Below are 20,407 nucleotides of genomic sequence, written 5' to 3' on the forward strand. Positions count from 1 at the left end.
GTCATCACGAAAAAACGTTCAATATAATGTTTTTTCATACGTCGGGCCCGCCATTTCCTACCGCGCATGCGCTGCCGGAACTCCGCCCCCTCCTCCCCAGGACTTTGCAATGGGCAGCGGATGCGTTGAAAAACTGCATCCGCTGCCCACATTGTGCCAAATTTTCACAACGTGCGTCGGTACGTCACGCCGACGCTTAGCAACGGACCCTTACCGACGCAAGTGTGAAAGTAGCCTAATAGGGAATTCAAAAGACTTAACTTGCACTTTCTTTTTTTTCCCCGCCAGCTGTAAGTGCATAAAGAAAAACTTTCAAAAGACTGACTATATGGCCATATATAAGACCATCGAAATGTTTTCAAATAGGAAAAAGTGTTTCAAACAATTTTGAGCAATTTTTCAAGTGTGTTTTGGAGAGGACTTGCATGATAAGACTCCTTAAAAATAGTCAGTGTGCACATAGTGTTAGCCTGTGCTTCAATTCTTCTGTCTGCTATCTCCCATACTCTCTTTGTGTTGGATCATTTCCAACATGTCTATTTATTACTTAACCTTTATGGAGAAGTAAAAGAGCATTAAAGAGCTTAACGAGAAGATCTATACTGCGATGACTTATAACCATCATCTATGGCAATAATTCAGCCATCCCCGTAATAGAAGTCGTTTTTTGACAATCCCGTATCTGCATGGGAGTCTTGTTTTCCCATCAAGGACCGTTCTATCGAACATTTGGATTTTTATTGCCACATGTATCAGAATTTCAGTATATACAGTAGATCGCAGTGAAGATGTTTTGTAGGAGCCATAAAAATACTAATTTATTATTTTAGACCCTGTACATGTTGGTGTTCATCATTGTACAAAAATGATGGCCGTGCCAGAGTACAGTATGTGATGATTGACACTAAAATGGGCAGTGGCGTAGCTTGAAAGGCAACATGCCACATGGCGCAACGACAGTATCTGGCATCTGACCACTACTTCTGACATTGGCTGTACATGTAGGGCAATTTGTATGGAGCGGGCTCATCTACTGAGCCTGTCTCATATCTAGTGCGTACATGCTGATTTATACAGTAAAAACTTGCCAGTAACAGTTGCAATTGGAGCTAATGCTGGTCGCATTGGTTTAACCCAATGGATGCCATGGTGATCAGTGACATTGACATCTAAGGGGTTTAGCAGGGGGCAACCATATTGGACCTTTTTCACATAAAAAGTCCTAATAAACCGCCTTCCATTGGAACTCAATGGGTTGATTGATGGCAAGTGAGGTCTCATGGAGAGGTCCAATTTGGATCATGGCTTTAGGGCATTGGCCTTTCTTTTTTCCGTGGCTCAGTGGTTAGCACTGCAGCCTTGGTCCTGGGTTCATATCCCACCAAGGACAACATCTGCAAGGAGTTTGTATGTTCTCCCTGTATTTTTGCGGGTTTCCTCCACATTCTCCTAAACTCCAAAGACATACTGATAAAATTGTGAGCCCCAATGATGATGATGTCTGTAAAGCGCTGCGGCATAAGATAGCGCTATATAATTAAAGCACAATAAAATAAATACATGACTGTATCTGGGGGCAATAATGGGGTCCATCCATTTTTGTTATAGTGATCGCCATTTTGCTGGACAAATATTGCCGATGAAGGCTCCGAAATCTTCGAATGATCCTTTGCGTATACTGCTGCAATTTCCTATAATTGTTGCATTTCACAGCTTCACACAATGGACCTGTCCTTGGCTTGTGGCAGCTGGCAGGCAGCACTTCTGTGAGACGTAGCTGCTGGGTAAACACCCAGGCGAAACAAAAGGGAACAACAACTCTCACTTCCTCCTTTGTAGAGTTTAAGTCGGCAGCCGAAATACTCTCTGGCCTGTTCCCTCCCAGAGGTGACACACCGAGCGATGTGACATTGGAGATTTGGTGATATTTCTGTGCATTTTCCATAACTAAAGGTATGTGCAATAATAACTGTCACTGTATATGTCCCACTAACCTGTGTCGTAGTCTAGCGTGCTGTACTGGTGGTGAGCATAGCCCTATACTTCCAGTACTAGGTTACTGCATGACTCCACCGGAGGACCTCAGAGCAAGAACAGTCCAAAAGCTCATCATGATGCACAATTCCGCCTACTTTGGAGGTGGTAGTGGCCCCTTACCTCTTGGACCCATGGTTGCCCCAATAGTATGGCCCCCCTGGCCTGATTCATAAGTCCATACAATTAAATAATCATCTTCTCAATTTGCTTAATAGCTTTCAAATCATGGGCGCAAATACCATATATTGTGGTCGCCCCTATTTTGGGGGTCCAAAGGCCACTTTGGCTGATACTATTTTAACAACCACAATTAAACGATGACACAATGCGCATCCATTGTTTATTTTGCAAAAATAAAAAATAAAAAAAATTAATAAATAAATCCTTTTTTTATTTAAAAAATGTTGTGATACTGTTGTAGAATGGCTCAATGTGGCTGCATCATCTCTCAGCATCATTAGGTTAAGTTCACACTCGGGTTTGCGGTGAGTTTTTTTTTTTTGCTGTGAATTTTTGCTGAGCAAAAAATCCGCAGGTAATAAATGCAGATACCATTTTTAGTGTGTTACTGCTGTAGACACGTATTGAAAAAAGATGTAATCCGCACATAAAGTTTGGACAAATACCCCAAAGTATCAAAAACAAAAGTTTTATTTATCACATAACATCAAAAAGAGACAACCTGCAGCATTAAAAACTAAATAAAAACACATTTCATCTAATTTACGTAATACGTGCCGAAAATCTGCAACATGAAATATTCACCAAATATTCAGGGTTGGGGGTTTACCTGTCTGCTGTGAGGGAGGGACTGATCAAACTGCTGCCTGCTGTCGCCTGCTCTGCTAAATGCTGCTTCTAAAAAAAAATTGGGGTATTTGGCGAGGACAAGGAGATAGAACACTTGTTGTCGCGACCCCCCCAAACATCTCCTTCACTGTGCCCTTTGCACTATTGGCAACATTCTGTTGACGGGAATCAATCACATTGTTTTTGGTACCGCATTTGAGAGCAGCATGATGCAGGAGCAGAGAGCCTGATTCCAGCGATGTATCACTTACTAGGCTAATTGCTGTAGTTTAAAAAAAAAAAAATCACTGTTGGAGATCTAGCAGTTCTCTGAATACTGAGCTGTGCATAACCCCGCCCACACCAGTGATTGGCTGCTTTCTGGTTGCACTGTGCATAAGCAGAAATCAGCCAATCAGAGATGGGGACGGGGTTATACAGAGCTCATCAGTATGCAGGACTACCTGGTAGCAAGTTTACTAGTCATCTCATGATAATTACCTGTTGTTGTAACAGTGATTTTATCAAAACTAAATCAAGCAGCCCGGTAAATAACAAATTCATCATATGGATCACCATAGTCATTAGCTCTGTATAACCCCGCACCCACCACTGATTGGCAGCTTTCTGCCTATGCACAGTGTACACAGAAAACTGCCAATCAGTGGTGTTGGTGGAGTTATTCAGAGAGACACAGAAAGTGAGGCATCACTGGAATCAGGGTCTCTGCCTCTACATTTTCCTGCTCTCAGATGGGGTAGCAAAAACCTGTTGACAAATTCTCTTTAAGGTCCCAGAGTTTTACATCAGTATGTCAGTATATTATACCGAGTGAAAGGTGGGGGAAGGGTAAGTCAATAAAACGCCTGAGGAAGCAACAAAGGTGGCAAAACCAGTGATAAAGGTTACAGATCATAAATCTCACACAATTAACAATTGTTTCGTCTATTTTCCTTGTATTGATTGGTGATTCAGGACCTTTAAAATAAAACTAAATAGTGAGCACAGTTGAAAATACACAGCATTTGCTGACCCTGCTCAGAGGCGGACACGTGTCCACCTGCGATTCTCGCAGCTTATTGTATAACTCAGCACTGGGATCGTTCCACGTCCCGGACATCAGTCATCATTACTGGTGGTACAACCCAGACGTTTGCTTTCTGATGGATATGGAAAGATACTATTAGCCATTCCATGTTTAAAACCATTTTGTCTTAAGGAAAATATGAATGAACGATCCCAGGAAAATGTTGGAATATGTGGTCTATCAACCTTACCAGAAGTAGAAGAACATTTCGAGAAGGAAGCAAGTCTACCGGATAAGAGCAGAAGACCACAAAGCAGAAGTCCTTCAGATATGAGGGATTCATCCAGGGACAACATGAATGCTGAAAGCTCCTGGGAGGATATCCATGTAATAAGTGACTCTCCGACCTTGCCAGAAGAAGCTGAATGTTCTCAAGAAGCTGAATGTTCTCAGACCAACAGAAATGGAGCAGACCAGGAAAATCCACCAAGTGACAACCCCTCAGGTGAATGATTTTATCTAGCAACCTTCTCTATTATTAGAATACTGCTTTTGTTTCTCTATAGTCGATTCATCTAGTATTTTCTAACATTTGTTTACTGATTTTACAAAATTTACAAAATTTACACTATTAGTGATGAGCGAGTGTATTCGTTGCACGGGTTTTCCCGAGCACGCTTCGGTGGTCTTCGAGTATTTGTGACCGCTCGGAGATTTAGTTTTCATCTCGGCAGCTGAATGATTTACAGCTGCTAGCCAGCTTGATTACATGTGGGGGTTCCCTAGCAACCAGGCAACCCCCACATGTACTCAGCCTGGCTAGTAGCTGTAAATCATCCAGCTGAGGCGATGAAAACTAAATCTCTGAGCAGTCATAAATACTCGGAGATCACCCAAGCGTGATCGGGAAAACCCGAGCAACGAGTACACTCACTCATCACTAACAACTATATAAAATCTACAAATTGAGTACAGTTATCAAATCAAATAAGATCTTTATTGGATCAACACAAAAAGGGTTAAAAACACATGATTAATAGAACAATACCTGCTACATAGGAATGACATGAAGTGTTCAATAATCCTACTAAATGGGGCGTAACCAAGTTAATACAACAAAAATCGATATAAGTGTATAAACATCAATTGAGATAGAATTGCCCAACAACACGAGTATCCAACCCATAATGCTCTAGGCTTAGTATATATACAGAACAAATAGAGGCCGTGTAACCCACAACAGGGAAGCTAGAAATGAAATAAAATGGAGAATAACATGTGGTCAGGGTGTACCAAACGTGTCAAAGAAACATAAAAGTCTGTTGGAATGCACCCCAATGTGCGTTTCGCCTTTAGCTTCCTCAGGGGCTGTTCGGATGCAGCCACTGTCCGGATGTTACTCTCCCTTTTCTTTCATTTTGAGCTATGTGATTGCAAGTTATATTGCCTCCACTTGCTTTGCGATAATTAATTAATGATGAACAGTACAGTTGTAGAGAACACTTTTTTGATGCAATTTTGCACTTTATACACGCATGTTCTTTTACATACTGTACTACAAGAACATACAAACTTACAGGGAATATCTCATGTCCAGAAACGCTTTTTAAATACAGGAATAGTGTTAATCTGCAGGTAATTAGCATTTAAATCCAGTGTAGCTGGCTTCACTGGAGCAGCGGCTGATGGGAGAATATTTCATTTTCATTCTCCCTGCAGCTGCTGACTTCCAGTCATCAGGGCAATGGAGGGATCGGCTACAGTCACTGCTCACTACACATTGAGTGCTATAGCAGGGGTGTCAAACTGCATTCCTCGATTGCTGCAAACAAGTCATGTTTTCAGGATTTCCTTGTACTGCACAGGTGATAATTTAATCACCTACACAAATAATGAGTTGGTGATTAAATTATCACCTGTGCAGTACAAGGAAATCCTGAAAACATGACCTGTTTGCAGCCCTCGAGGAATGCAGTTTGACACCCCTGTGTTATAGTCAGTCCCTGGCACATTGATTGACCGCCTGCTTACACTCGCACACTGCAGTGCAGGCTGTCAATCAAAGTACCAGGGAGGGATTACGGGTGACGGGCAATGAGCGACTGCAGGGAAAATGAAATATCCTGGAAGGGAGTGGCTGCAGGGCTGGCTACACAGAGTTTAATTGATATTTCCCTGCAGATTAACCCTATATGTCTTTCTTCATGTGACAGGGTCCCTTCAAACTGATTTTAATTTGCATTAGCTCAAAATAATGAGTCGATTGTGTTACTCATTACATTGGTAAATAGCAAAATATCTGAGTTAATTTGCCCTATTTTATGTTTTTATCTCTAGGTGACAGATCTACACGTCACCATCACCTTATGACCACACGAGAACTTCAGCTTTACTGGAAGGAAGAGAAATCCAAAGGAAAACCAGTTAAACTCCTTTTTCAGATCCAGTCCACCCGCATAGCTGAGGATTTTCTCTCCAAATTTGTGGTAAGGCAATCTATTGTAATAATTGTGTGATATCCAGGCTGCTTCAGGTGGAAGGCTCTTAAAAGCAACATTTCAAATTTTTTTTTTAAATAATGAACATAATATGTAAAAAATATATTGACAAAATAAAGCAGTGTATATATATCTACTATATAATTGTCTAAGGGTCACTTCCGTCTGTCTGTCTGTCCTTCTGTCTGTCCTTCTTTCTGTCACGGATATTCATTGGTCGCGGCCTCTGTCTGTCATGGAATCCATGTCGTTGATTGGTCACGGCAAAACAACCACAACCAATCAGTGATGGGCACAGTCCGGAAGAAAATGGCCGCTCCTTCCTCCCCGCAGTCACTGCCCGGCGCCCGGATACTCCCCTCCGGTCAGCGCTCACACAGGGTTAATGGCAGCGTTGACCGTGGTGTACCGCACTCCGTTTATGCTGCTATTAACCCTGTGTGACCAACTTTTTACCATTCATGCTGCCTATGCAGTATGAATAGTAAAAAGATCTAATGTCAAAAATAATTAACCCCTTCATGAGATTTTTGGGATTTTTCGTTTTTCCGTGTTCGTTTTTCGCTCCCCTCCTTCCCAGAGCCATAACTTTTTTATTTTTCCATCAATTTGGCCATGTGAGGGCTTATTTTTTGCGGGACTAGTTGTACTTGTGAACGACATAATTGGTTTTAGCATATCCTGTACTAGAAAACGGGAAAAAAATTCCAAGTGCGGTGAAATTGCAAAAAAAGTGCAATCCCACACTTGTTTTTTGTTTGGCTTTTTTGCTAGGTTCACTAAATGCTAAAACTGACCTGACATTATGATTCTCCAGGTCAGTACGAGTTCATAGACACCTAACATGACTAGGTTATTTTTTATCTAAGTGGTGAAAAAAAATTCCAAACTTTGCTAAAAAAAAAAAAAAAAAGAAATTGTGCCATTTTCCGATACTCGTAGCGTCTCCATTTTTCGTGATCTGGGGTCGGTTGAGGGCTTATTTTTTTCGTGCCGAGATGACGTTTTTAATGATAGCATTTTGGTGCAGATATGTTCTTTTGATCGCCCGTTATAGCATTTTAATGCAATGTCGCGGCGACCTAAAAAACGTAATTCTGGTGTTTCGAATTTTTTTCTCGCTACGCCGTTTAGCGATCAGGTTAATGCTTTTTTTTAGTTGATAGATCGAGCGATTCTGAGCGCGGCGATACCAAATATGTGTAGATTTGATTTTTTTTTATTGATTTATTTTGATTGGGGCGAAAGGGGGGTGATTTAAACTTTTATATTTTTTTATTTTTTTCACATTTTTTTTAACTTTTTTTTTTTACTTTTGCCACGCTTCAATAGCCTCCATGGGAGGCTAGAAGCAGGCACAACTCGATCGCCTCTGCTACATAGCAGCGATCTGCTGATCGCTGCTATGTAGCAGAAATGCAGGTGTGCTGTGAGCGCCGACCACAGGGTGGCGCTCACAGCCACCGGTGATCAGTAACCATAGAGGTCTCTAGGACCTCTATGGTTACCATCCTGACGCATCGCCGACCCCGATCATGTGACGGGGGTCGGCGATGACGTCATTTCCGGCCGCCCGGCCGGAAGCGGTAGTTAAATGCCGCTGTCTGCGTTTGACAGCGGCATTTAACTAGTTAATAGGTGCGGGCAGATCCCGATTCTGCCCGCGCCTATTACGGGCACATGTCAGCTGTTCAAAACAGCCGACATGTCCCGGCTTTGATGCGGGCTCACCGCAGAGCCCCGCATCAAAGCAGGGGATCTGACCTCGGACGTACTATCCCGTCCGAGGTCAGAAAGGGGTTAAAAAAATAAAAAATAGTTATATACTCACCCTCCGGTGGCCCACCGGATCAGGAACCGGCCTTTCCCGCTCCTCGCGATGCCCCAGTGACCGCTCCATGCATTGCGGTCTCGCGAGATGATGACGTGCGGTCTCGCGAGACCGCTACGTCGTCATCTCATGAGACCGCAGTGCACTCTTCAGACCGGAGCGCGAGAAGCGTTGGTAACCGCTTCAATCTGGGGGCCGCCGGAATTTGAGTATATAACTATTTTTTATTTTAATTCTTTTTTTAACCGGGATATGATGCCCACATCGCTATATACTACGTGGCTGTGCAATATATTACATGGGCTGTGCAATATACAACGTGGGCTGTGCAATATACAATGTGGGCTGCGCAATATACTACGTGGGCTGGGCAATATAATACATGGGCTGGGCAATATACAACGTGGGCTGCGCAATATACTACGTGGGCTGGGCAATATACTACGTGGGCTGCGCAATATACTACGTGGACTGCGAAATATACAACGTGGGCTGTGCAATATACTACGTGGGCTGCGCAATATACTACATGGGCTGCGCAATATACTACGTGGGCTTTGCAATATAGTGCGTGGGCTGCGCAATATGCTACGTGGGCTGCGCAACTACGTGGGCTGCGTAATATACTATGTGGGCTGGGCAATGTACTATGTGGGCTGCGCAGTGTACTACGTGGGCTGGGCAATGTACTACGTGGGCTGCGCAATGTACTACGTGGGCTGCGCAATGTACTACGTGGGCTGGGCAATGTACTACGTGGGCTGCGCAATGTACTATGTGGGCTGCGCAATGTACTACGTGGGCTGCGTAATGTACTATGTGGGCTGTGCAATGTACTACGTGGGCTGCGCAATGTACTACGTGGGCTGCGTAATGTACTACGTGGGCTGCGCAATGTACTACGTGGGCTGCGTAATGTACTACGTGGGCTGCGCAATGTACTACGTGGGCTGCGTAATGTACTACGTGGGCTGCGCAATGTACTGCGTAGGCTGCGCAATGTACTGCGTGGGCTGTGCAATGTACTGCGTAGGCTGCGCAATGTACTGCGTGGGCTGTGCAATATACTACGTGGGCTGTGCTATACACTACACATACATATTCTAGAACACCCGATGCCTTAGAATCGGGCTACCATCTAGTATATATATATATATATATATAATGCAGCGGTTGTGAGACATAACAGGGGAGAGTTAGTCATATAGAAAGATGCTATGTAGAGGGAATGTTTTATCAGAGACTGATACATAATGTTTAAATCAAGTTTTATATGCTGAGTATACAGTATGTAAATATATGTACATAGTGGGACTACTACTCACTTGGGTGCGTCGTGAAGCAACACAGAAAGCATTTCCATTTAAATGTCCATGCTGGTTTATTGGTGCGTCATAAACCAGCTGCCAGCAAGGAAAAACAAACAGCATTTCAGTGCAGGCAAAACAAAATAAGCAGTTCTTGACTCTTTAGACCCAGTCCTGGTCACACAGTCTGGACAGCATCTAGTATACTGGCTCAGCCTTGGAATAACACGCCAGAAGCCTTCTTCCTTCATACACACAGACCAAGAGTCTGAACCACACGCATAATTGGGGTATGTGTGCATCCAGACCCACCAATCTCTCTGCCTGCCCTTAAAACCTGGCCCAGATGCACCCAACAACCCTCTTAGTACTATGTGCACTAGAGCCATTGTCCAGGTTTACATCACAGATGACAATCACCTCTGTGATACATACCTCCCATTAACTATATGTAGAGTAGCCACCTTACGACATATAGTTAATATTAGCATAATAAACCTGATCTTAATATTGGGTCAGATTCTGATAACACATTCTCTCTAAATGATATGTACTTGTATGAATATGCTATATTTCTATATGACCTCTTTGCCCCTAATACTTCTTACAATCACGTCACTGCAATAAATAACCAGAGACAGAAATACAGAGAAATATCAAATTAACACCTGATCTGTCTCCTGATGTTGCATGCGATGTCGGATGGCAATCTGAAGGTTTGTTCATTGTTGCCTGCTGTTTTGACAGAGTCCTTCAAAATGAATAATGATAGCAATTGTCACTTGCTTATATAAGAGCCCCTGTAAGTACATGGTACAATGCGAAACTTCTTTTTATAGCCACGTCTTAGAGTTCCACACTGTATTTCCACCTTTTTTTTTATTGACAACCTACTCAATCACGCAGCTAATCATGACAATGAAAGAGGAGAGGAGTGTTGGAGAGATTTTAGTAAGTTGGACCAGTTTTAACCCCTTATCAAAATGATTTTTTCTTTCCTAAATGCGTAATTTACTATTATTTAACACATTTTTTATCAATTTTTTGAAAACTTTTTTAGTTCTCTCAAGAGTGATGTGTACAAGAATACAATTTTTTATTTGTAATTTACTCTTCTAACTCTTTAGGGTGGTTTTGGTTACAGGGCGACTTTAACGACAATTATTTTTTTCAACTCATTCACTTTTTATCTGATTGCTTTTATTTTGTAATTTTCCATTGAAACTGAGTAATTCATAGGATCCCTAATCACACAGAGAAACGAGGCATTAGCCACTGACCGAGTTGACCTGGGTCTGCTAAGATTGGGGGAAGACCCAGTGACCATATGAGTCTTTAATTCACTACATAGAGTTTGTTGAACGAAAAGTAGGTTGGAAAAGAAAAGGCAGAAGCATCTAAAAAAAGGCTTCTGTCTTCTCCTCAGGATCCATGCTACATTATAGGATCATTAATGAATTGCCGGATGTTTTTTGTTTCTTAGATTTTCCCTTTTTATTGTTATATTCCGTTTGTTTTTTACAGATGTACCAGATAGTGATAATCAAAACGGGAAGTTTTGATGGAAAGAAAGTCTTCATCGAGAGAAGATATTCTGACTTCGAACGTCTTCACCGGAATTTGCTGAAAGACTTTAAGGAGGAAATGGAGGATGTAGTGTTTCCTAAGAAACTCCTGATGGGAAACCTAAGTGAAGAGATGATCAGGAAGAGGATGATGGCCCTTCAAGACTATCTTGGAGAAATATATCCGATAAGATGTGTCAGAAAGTCCCAGAAATTTATTAAATTTTTCATTGAGCCGGAGCTGGAAGAAGGATACTGCTGCATACGAGGAGGACAGTATGGCGCAGCTATGAGGACCTTTCAGCAAGTTATCTATCTTCAAGAAAAGTTGGTAGAACATTGCCCTACATTAATGGTGCCGTCTTTGTGTGCGTTACTCATATGCCACAGAGATATGAATGAATCACAAATGGCTTATGAGGTTGGCATGAAAGCAGTAGAACTTCTCGAGAAACACACAACACACAGATACTATATGCCATTATTAGACACGTTGATTTCTTTGGCTTTCAAAACAGGCAAGGAATACACGGCTTTACGGGAAAAGGTGCAGATAAATGAGATGAAGGTGAGACGAACTTTTGACTATGAAATCCCTACTCTAAAGGAACTTGTGGTTCAAGAGTATGTTAAGCATTAAATCAATTAATCGATCAATCAAACTCCAAGAAATTGATTAACATCTCTCTTGGCTTTCAAAAAAGCTTCATGACAGACTGACACCTGCTGTTCTGTGGAGATCAATGATCAGTGGTCTCTTCGTTAACATCACAGGCAGAATTGCAATGACGAAATGTAAAACTGGAGGCAGAAAACCCTAGTGGAGCCAGTTCGTCCCCTTTGGGCCTTGTTCACATGATGTTTTGGGTTCTATTAAAGTAAAGTTTATTGGAGTTTGTGATGGATGCCACTTTTGGGAATAGTTATAAGTGGTAACCACAATGGAGTGATGGATCCATCTTGTAATTATGGTCTATCGGGATCCGCTAAAGTGTTTGGGTCATACTCTATGACTGAGACAGATGTGAACATAGACTTATGACTATCACATCTAATGCTTCTTTTTTTCCACGTTGAATAATTGTAAGATTTTTTGACAGTCTTGTCACCTACACGTGTTCCTTTTCGATCTTTCATGAATCATTACAACTGAGAGTCCAAAATTCGTAGTTAAAGAGGATCTGTCAGCGGATCAAAAGTATTTGCTGTTAATTTTATCCCACTGTCCTCCTGAACATAGGTTCCAGAAATATGGGTCTTTTTGATTAGGTTAAAATTTTATGAACTTTACAAAGTGGGTGTGGCTCACAGGGTAATTATGCAGAGCAGCCTGAAGACACGCCCCCAGATAACCCGTGGGCCACGCCCCCTAGGTAAGGACAATTACAATTAACGCTAAGTAAAAAAGCCCATATCTCTTGTACCATATGGTGAATTTAAAAAAAGAAAAAAACGAAATACTCAGGGGAGCAGTGGGAATAAAATAAAAGCAATAACTTGACACTTTTGATCTGATAACAAACCCTCTTTGAGATGTGGTTTACATGGGATTCAGAGAGGGCCAATATTACACCGGGGTAACAGGTTATGTGCTCTCTCTTTTTGTCACTATCAAATTTCTCTTGTATGTAAACCAGCAATATAGTGAAAGGAGTAGTGTCTGGTCCCTTTGATGCATGTTTCTGGCCCCTGACAGCAGTTACAACTGTACTGCCCTGATGGCGGCCCTGGCTGTCAGAATTGGTCCTAAAATGCCTTGGGTGATGGTATCAAAGGTGGTTTTGTGGTCACTACAGTAACCTAGCACAGATTTTCACAAAGGGAACTGGACCTAGGGGAACCAAGCGCAGGCGTCTGAGCCTGGAAGCAAGGCATTTGTCCTGCAGGCCTGGGGGTCACTCATGCAGGGGATGGTTGCATCCTTTCACACTGGGCTCACAATCTAGTAGTGTCATTTCAGCTGCTGGTGCTGCTCTGTAATTATGGCGTGTGTTCAGCTTGTCTAATGTTAGCATTCGATGATCATATTTACTTTTCTATTATGAGTGATAAGCTTGTTTAAATACTACTTGTGAAGTACCTTTTCAGAAAAGACTATACCTTTTGCATACATGTGGAATAACACCATTTGTTGCCAGTACAAGTCTTATATCCTACATTTTTTTATTAGTTTTCTCTAATGTTCAGTTTTCAATGACCTAGTGGATGTCGACTCGCTGCTATGATATCTCACGTAGAGAAAAGTAACAGCAGCAGAGAGGATATTATTCTGCAATATGCAGCTGTGTGGCTGTGAATCCAGCACTGCAATAAAGTAACCCAGTTGATTGTAGGTAAAATTCAATCCGCTTGTGTCTGCCCCTGTCGGTTAGTGTCCCTTCCACTCTCCATAGAGTATATTAGGCGTTGTAACTTGACGCCTCACTGCACTAGTAGTCCATCTTGCTTTGACCAAGATGGATTTGAGCTGGGGTTTTTAAGAATGGATGATGAGTTCAAGAGGCATCGGGGGGCCTCATATATAGAGACACATATGTATGTGATAAGATTAGTTTTTTATATTAGCCTGACTTGCTGAATTTGGCAAAGTTTGTTGAAATGACAATGACCAATAAATGTGTCGCCTTTGTGTGATGTTAGTGTTCTGGAGATTGTATGCTATGCTTATCTGTTGTGTTTCTGATACAGTATGTATGCTGTGCTAGTCAGATGTGTGTGCTATGCTTCCATAACTGCCATTGTCAGCTCTTCCAAAATGTCATCGACGTTGTGCAGGATAGCTTGTGGATTAAGTCCGCGCTGCCACAATAATACAGATTCGGACGTAATGAAGAATTCTGGTGGTTTAATGTCAGCGAGACACATGGAGAAAGGTTGTCACTGCCTATCTTATCTATTCGCCACTTGTGGGGTTGCACCAGCTATTTAGTAAGGATATAGCTCTGCTTTTCTTTCCGTGGAAAGCCATCTTTCAAAGAATCACAGCTGTCCACTGCTGCTGGTGTGCATCATACCGAGTGGCAAATAGTCTCGGTCCAATTGCATTTTGGACAGAGATACTATCTAATGAAATAAATATTCAATTTGGTTTATACAGGAGCAAAACAACAATACAGGTGTCACATCTCCATCTGGACCTTTTCCAGTGATGTCTGCTTCTGTCACAGGGTGCAACTGTATTCATTTAATGAGTGGCTCTTGTGATGTAGGAAACATGGTCAGCAGCTTCGGGTACCACAGGCTCTATTGAGCTATGTAGTCAGGCTGGTTCCACTCAGCTAGGCCACATTCAGGAGTTATCGGAGTTCTTTTTGGAATCCTGGGGAAATCGTACTATTAATTATAATTCTTCAGAGGATAAAGGAGGTAAGTTGATCACAGAGGTTTTATTCAAGCTTCTTTTCATCAAACATAATCACTTTTTCATCAAACATAATCACTGCTCTATACTTCATCAAAATATATTAAAGTCTCTTCACACATAACTTCTATTCACACACATGGTGTCTTAATCTAAGCAGAACTGTACCCTCCTCATGCAGTGAGGTGGCGGGAGGGGATAAGTCTGGTGCTGTAGCTCTCTCACTTCAATCTTGAGGTAATAAAGATGTTTCTGACTGCCCTGACTGCTTCTGTTTTTACATCAATCGGTTCCCTGGAAGAACTGGTCTTTACAACTTGTCAGTATGACAGGAGACTCTCTGAAACACACCTTACTCTTGGATATCCAGCGCACAATAACAATTTTCCCAATGTCCCCTCTATAGTTGCTGGATGATTCTAAATCAGCAGTGCAGCTTCTGTCTGTCACAAAACACTATATAAAATCCTAGCTTACTTCTGAATGTTGCCAGTTATAAGTTTATATTTAGCCTAGTTGGTATTGCTGTAGCTCTGTTCTGAGTCTTCTTGCTGGCTTCTGTAGTACTGACTTTACACTCCATGTCAATTTTGCTTCTTACCCGGTCCTCTTGTTTCTGACCTTGGTTATCTCCTGACCTTGTCACTGATTTCTGATTTTGTCCTATATCTCTAATTTTAAACTGACTTGGCAAACTTCTGCCAGCTCACTTTACTGGACTGGTCGTAAGCCTCTTAATAGATGCAGCCCAGGAGACTGTGTTGTATATCCATGTCAAATAATTTTGGTTCTTGCCTCTGTTTCTGCCTTGGTCACTGGGCAGAGCCGCACCTTCATTGTGTGGTGACTCAATGCTACAACACAGTGGTCCTGTGTAAGTCTCTGAGATTTTAGGTGCCTTCCAGGCTGGGAGCTTGAAGTTAAGGTGTGGTTTGTGGTGGCTCCCTCTTGTTAGCCCGGTGTGGGTTGCTGGTTTTTAAGCTCTAGAACTCATGATCTTCAGTGTGGGACATCAGTCCTTTTTTGGACCACTCTTCTGCCTTACGTTTCTTCTCCAGTTCCAGACCTCCTGGTATTGATGCAGCATCTTGACCATTCGGTCACAAAATTCTCCACTGGCCAGCAGCCTACTTCTTATACCCAACCCATGGGGCTGTTTAAGTCCAGATATCTCTATAGGGGCTAGAGCGCTAGAAGGTAATGGCCTGGACAGCCTATGTAGACAGGGACAGAGTCCCTTGTAGGCAGAGTGCCTAGTGCAAAGCCTGACCGAGGAAGCCATGTTAAGATCTCAAAGGCTACCACGCATATTGCGCCGAGACAATCCCAATCCCTGCATGTGCATTAAAGGGAGAGGACCAGGTTTTTTCTGGGATCTGCTATTGTCGTGATCCAAACCGGGTTTTGGGTCTTTTATCTCCTTTCCCTGTCTGGTCATGTCAGGGGTTAACTTTCACAGCCTCGTTCCCATGTTAGGTCTGCTGCTGCTCCCTGTATTCATTGCCAGTTATATTTCCTGCCTACGACATGTGTAGCCGGCTCTGGAGGTACCCTGATTTGTGCTGCTGCATTTAGCCTTCTTTGCCCTTGTCTATTTATTACTCTCTTCCCACCCCGACTCTGTGTGTTCCTGTGTGTTTGGACTCCCCGGTACTCAACTCTGCTTTGGCTCTGACCTGATTCTGTCTCTTCCCTCCAGTACTTCTTCTACAGACCGTTACTGACCTTTGGCGCTCCTCTGACACTGAGTTTGGGATTTCCCTTGGTACTAAGCTACAGTCTGATATCGACCCAGCTTGTCTGACTTTTCTGCTGCCACCTGGTGGTAGCCTTGCTGCAGTTCTGCTGGTCTGCTCTGAGCAGATCTTTCAGCTCTATTTCCACTCTGCTGCCATCTACTTGAGTTTGCATTTACCTGCAGTACTGCAGCGTGACACCTATTAAGAGCTTCCAGGTTTCACCCTTACAACAAGATGTCATATGTTTGCAAAACACAGTGCAACACTAAAACCATAACTCTGGTGTGCAGAAGGAATAATAATTTGCTAAACTTCAATTTGCCTCTTATCTAGCCGACTAGTTTACCCACTTGATCTCTATGGGTCTGCCACCCATCGATTTGTCTCACAGTGGCTGTACACTTGCCAGATGCACAGCATCACACAGCCTGGGCTCGTAGTGATGCTGAAATACTCCACCAAGTTTGTCACCTAGAACCATTCTCTGACAATAGCAGCAAATAAGCTGGACTGGCAGCAATGCACTCTAAATAAAATGTTTTGGTACGCTCAGCATGCCAAAGGATTATTGACGGTCACTAAATAGCCAACAAGCAATCAATCACGCGGAGGAGCAGCCATAGGTGACCATAGGTTATGTTGGTATTGCAGGTTAGATCCATGCTTATACTTTGAGTTTACATATACTGTTTCCTATGTGAAATGATTTGAAACAAGCTTTAAAATGTTCATCTTTCCATAGAGTAGAGCGGTGGTCAAGCATGTGCACTGATACTTCATTCATCATCTATAGGACAGCAGGATATCTTTGGGGGTCCCAGCAATCAGCAAAATACCGCCTATTCTACTAATAGGCAAGGATCCAAGAAGTCTCGTTTCTCCTTGCGGAGAGTGACATGATAAGCATGTCGAGGTGAGGAGACTTAAATCCATAATGCTTAAATGGGAAATATGCAAATTGTCTCTTCAGAGAGGAAGAGGACTAGAACTCTAATGCCACCTATTGGAAGTAGCTACTTCCAACAGGTGGCACTTCCAACAGGTGCTACTTCCAACAGGTGGCACTAGAGTTCTAGTCCTCTTCCTCTCTGAAGAGACAATTTACTAATAGGCGAGAACATTTATTTTTTTCGCGGACGGTATAATCATGCCACCACTAGGTGGTGACAAACTATAAGGCATTACTAATGAAAACACATTCTAAGAGTAATGTATACTGAAGACTGGTGCAGGAGCCGTAAAAATAGTACCAAAGATGCACTCGACATACTTTCCCGTGTGAAAGCCTTTCCCAGATTAACGCAACAAGACTTAAACTCTCCTAAACTCTTTTAAGGTTTTTGCATGACGTTGTCATGTAAAATATTGAAGTAAATGTGTGACGCTAGTAAAGGTTGCAGTCACAGTTGCTACTACAAAAGCTATGGAAAATCTTGCATTGAGAGACCACATATGTGTATATGCCATCTTGTAATGATTTCCATTGTTCAGAGTCGTCTGCTTTAACCACTTCCCGAAATTGTCATTTTGCAATTTTGTGCATTTGTTTTTTTCTTCCCCTTCTTCTAAGAGTTGTGACTTTTTTCTTTCTCCGTTGATATAGCCTTGTTTTTTTGCGGGATGAATTGTGCTTTGGAATGACACCATTCATTTTATCTGTCATTATGGGGCCCATTTGAAACTTTGCCTATGGCTGGGCTTCAAAGGCGACTGTGATTTCTGCTATATAGAGCGATGCTGAGGTATCGCTGTGAATAGCGCAAGCCATTGGATTATCGCATCTTCAAGTCCCCTAATGGGGCTAACAAGAACAGTAAAAAGTGAAAAAAAAAAAAAGTTTAAAAAATATGAACAAAAAAAAATATAAGTTTAAATCATCCCAGTTTGTCCCCATTGAAAGTAAAGATAATAAAAAGAATACCCATGTTTGGTATCGCCACGTTCAGAAAAGTCCGATCTATCAAAATATAAAAACAATTAACCGATCGGTAAACACCGTAAACGGAAACATTTCATATGTTCCAAAATTCCGTTTTTTGCTTGCCGCAGTTCTCCAAAAAATGCTGTAACAAGCGATCAGAAAGTCACATCTATCCTAAAATGGTATCAATAAAAACATTGTCTTGCCTCACAAAAAATAAGCTATCACACAGCTCCATCGGCTGAAAAATAAATGGGAAAATGGCGACATAACTCCAAAAAATTTTTTTGCAAACTCTTGATTTTTTTCACCACTAAAATATTTAAAAACTGTTCATGTTTGGTATTGCCGTAAGGGAATCATAGAGCATGGTAATTTTTTATCACAAAATGTACACCGTTAAAACAATTCCAAAAAACAAGGCTAGAATTGTGGTTTTTTTACAATTTCACCGTACTTGGAATTTTTTTCTTGTTTCCGAGTGCACTATGTGATAAAATAAATGGGGTCGTCCTGCAAGGAAAAAAAAAACCTCTCATATATCTATGTGGGCAGAAAAATAAAATAGTTATGACTCTGGGAAAAAGGGGAGCAAAAATTGGAAACGCAAAACAAAATTTGACGTGAAGGGGCCAATAGCTTGATTAAGGCCAAAATGTCATATGTAAGGTTTTTGTACAATGCAGACAAACAGCACAACCAAGCAAGACCATTCAAGAACATATACCATTTCTAGTAAAGTGACATCGCTTCAAGTATATCCAGAGTTAAATAGTGATAATAGGGGTAGCCATGTCAAAATATAGTGTGGTCAGTGTGACATATAGTAAAAATGAAAAGCCGATCATATTACCACATGGCATCCACTAAGGCCATGCAAAATGCTTCAATAGTCTCTGTAACACCCCAGCTTCCTGGTTGTTACAGTGGCATTGCTTTCCTCACAGGGAGAGTGATGTCATGCTTGGAAGCGATGAAGGATCTCTTTTATCAGGTAATCACAAACATGCAACATGTTCATACTCCAGGCCAGATGTGGGAGCTCTGATTCAGCTTGTAGGTGGCTCCCCTATATATATAATCTGGTCTGGAGGGGAAGTTAGTTAGTGAGTGCCAGACAGCAGACTGGAGCAGTCCGAGGCAAAGAGGGAAGAGTGGAGCCGTGCAGCCACGAGAGGTGCTGCAGCTCATGGAAAGAGAGAAAGGAAAGCAGAACAGGTTGTAGTGAGCGTGAAGGCGAAAAGAGGCACAGGCGAAGTGAAGAGCTGAGGAGAAGCTGCGACTGAGCTTCTTCCATGCTGAAGCGCATGAAACCGGTAGCCGGAAGACCGAGGTTGTGCAGTACTCTACGTCTCACAGCAAAAGCCGGCGGGACAGCAGATTGCAAGTTACCTGTCTACCATACACCTGAAGACACAGTAACACATAGAGCCCGGGTCATGATGAAGATCCTGTAAAAAGGCTTGAGTTACCTGTCATACAGGTATTGTCCTACCTAAAAGGGGACAGAGAGATGAAAACAGAAAGGAGGTGGAGGGCACAGCACTTTATTAAAAAGTCTGAGGGCTCACCGTAGGCTTGAAAATACATAACAACCAGGAAGAAAAAAACAATTCTTTACCTTATGCAGAATCATAGATGATCTAATAAACAAAAAACTAAAAAACTAAAAATAATACATATACATATATTTTTTATGACATGCTTGTAAAGAAAACAATTCCTAATGGTCGTCGTAGATATTCCATGTGAAGCCCATAACAGCGGAGGCGCATGGCCACTGTGTATTGCTGAGGTAGCCCTTTATAGTGATGATTTGATGAGGGCCAGTACTGCTTACATACCGGGTGTCTCTCTCCTTTCTGCACACTTGCGCAGTAGGGATTTAGAGCAGGAGCTTATGATTCGATCTGCGCATGCGTCTTGTTTGTCTCTGGCTCATCGTGGTGCGCATGCATGTTCCATGGCTTCATTTAGCTTTATTGATACAACGCTAGCCATGCACATGAACAAGATGGCCGCGGCCGCTCTGCTCCATGTGTTGGTTCCCTGTGAGTTCTTCTATGGGTGAATGCTGTTATATTATCGTCAATTTGTGTATATATATCCGCCGGACATTGCACACATTATGCTATTCTTTCCCTAAGGAAGCCGCAACTTTTGGCGGTGATACGCGTGGGAGCCTTGCCCACATCCCTCTTTTTTTGTTTCCCTCATTGCATATATGGCTACAGCTTTAACTCCAGGACTTGGAGAAAAGGGTGATATTGAATCTGGGTATGGGTACTTAATGTTCTGACTATTGGGTCTACTCATTTGAATATCTCCTCTC

General features: G+C 42.2%; 1 protein-coding gene across 1 annotated transcript; it reads left to right on the top strand.

The window, feature by feature from the left end:
• The first annotated feature begins 1,828 nt into the window (after positions 1-1,828).
• SNX20 (sorting nexin 20) lies at positions 1,829-13,703 on the top strand. The gene is made up of 4 exons (XM_069738468.1): positions 1,829-1,953; positions 4,046-4,358; positions 6,191-6,339; positions 11,014-13,703. The coding sequence occupies exons 2-4, from the start codon at positions 4,052-4,054 to the stop codon at positions 11,692-11,694; spliced, it is 1,137 nt and encodes a 378-aa protein (XP_069594569.1). The 5' UTR covers positions 1,829-1,953; positions 4,046-4,051; the 3' UTR covers positions 11,695-13,703.
• Positions 13,704-20,407: the final 6,704 nt, after the last annotated feature.

Source organism: Ranitomeya imitator, chromosome 9 (assembly GCF_032444005.1).
Source record: "Ranitomeya imitator isolate aRanImi1 chromosome 9, aRanImi1.pri, whole genome shotgun sequence".
Lineage (NCBI taxonomy): Eukaryota > Metazoa > Chordata > Amphibia > Anura > Dendrobatidae > Ranitomeya > Ranitomeya imitator.

Bases quoted from the DNA above. Each gene is read 5' to 3' on its own strand.
- SNX20 (XM_069738468.1), top strand. From the start codon at position 4,052: ATGAATGAACGATCCCAGGAAAATGTTGGAATATGTGGTCTATCAACC. The intron at 4,359-6,190 runs GTGAATGATTTT...TTTTATCTCTAG, and splicing joins ACCAAGTGACAACCCCTCAG to GTGACAGATCTACACGTCAC. The intron at 6,340-11,013 runs GTAAGGCAATCT...TGTTTTTTACAG, and splicing joins ATTTTCTCTCCAAATTTGTG to ATGTACCAGATAGTGATAAT.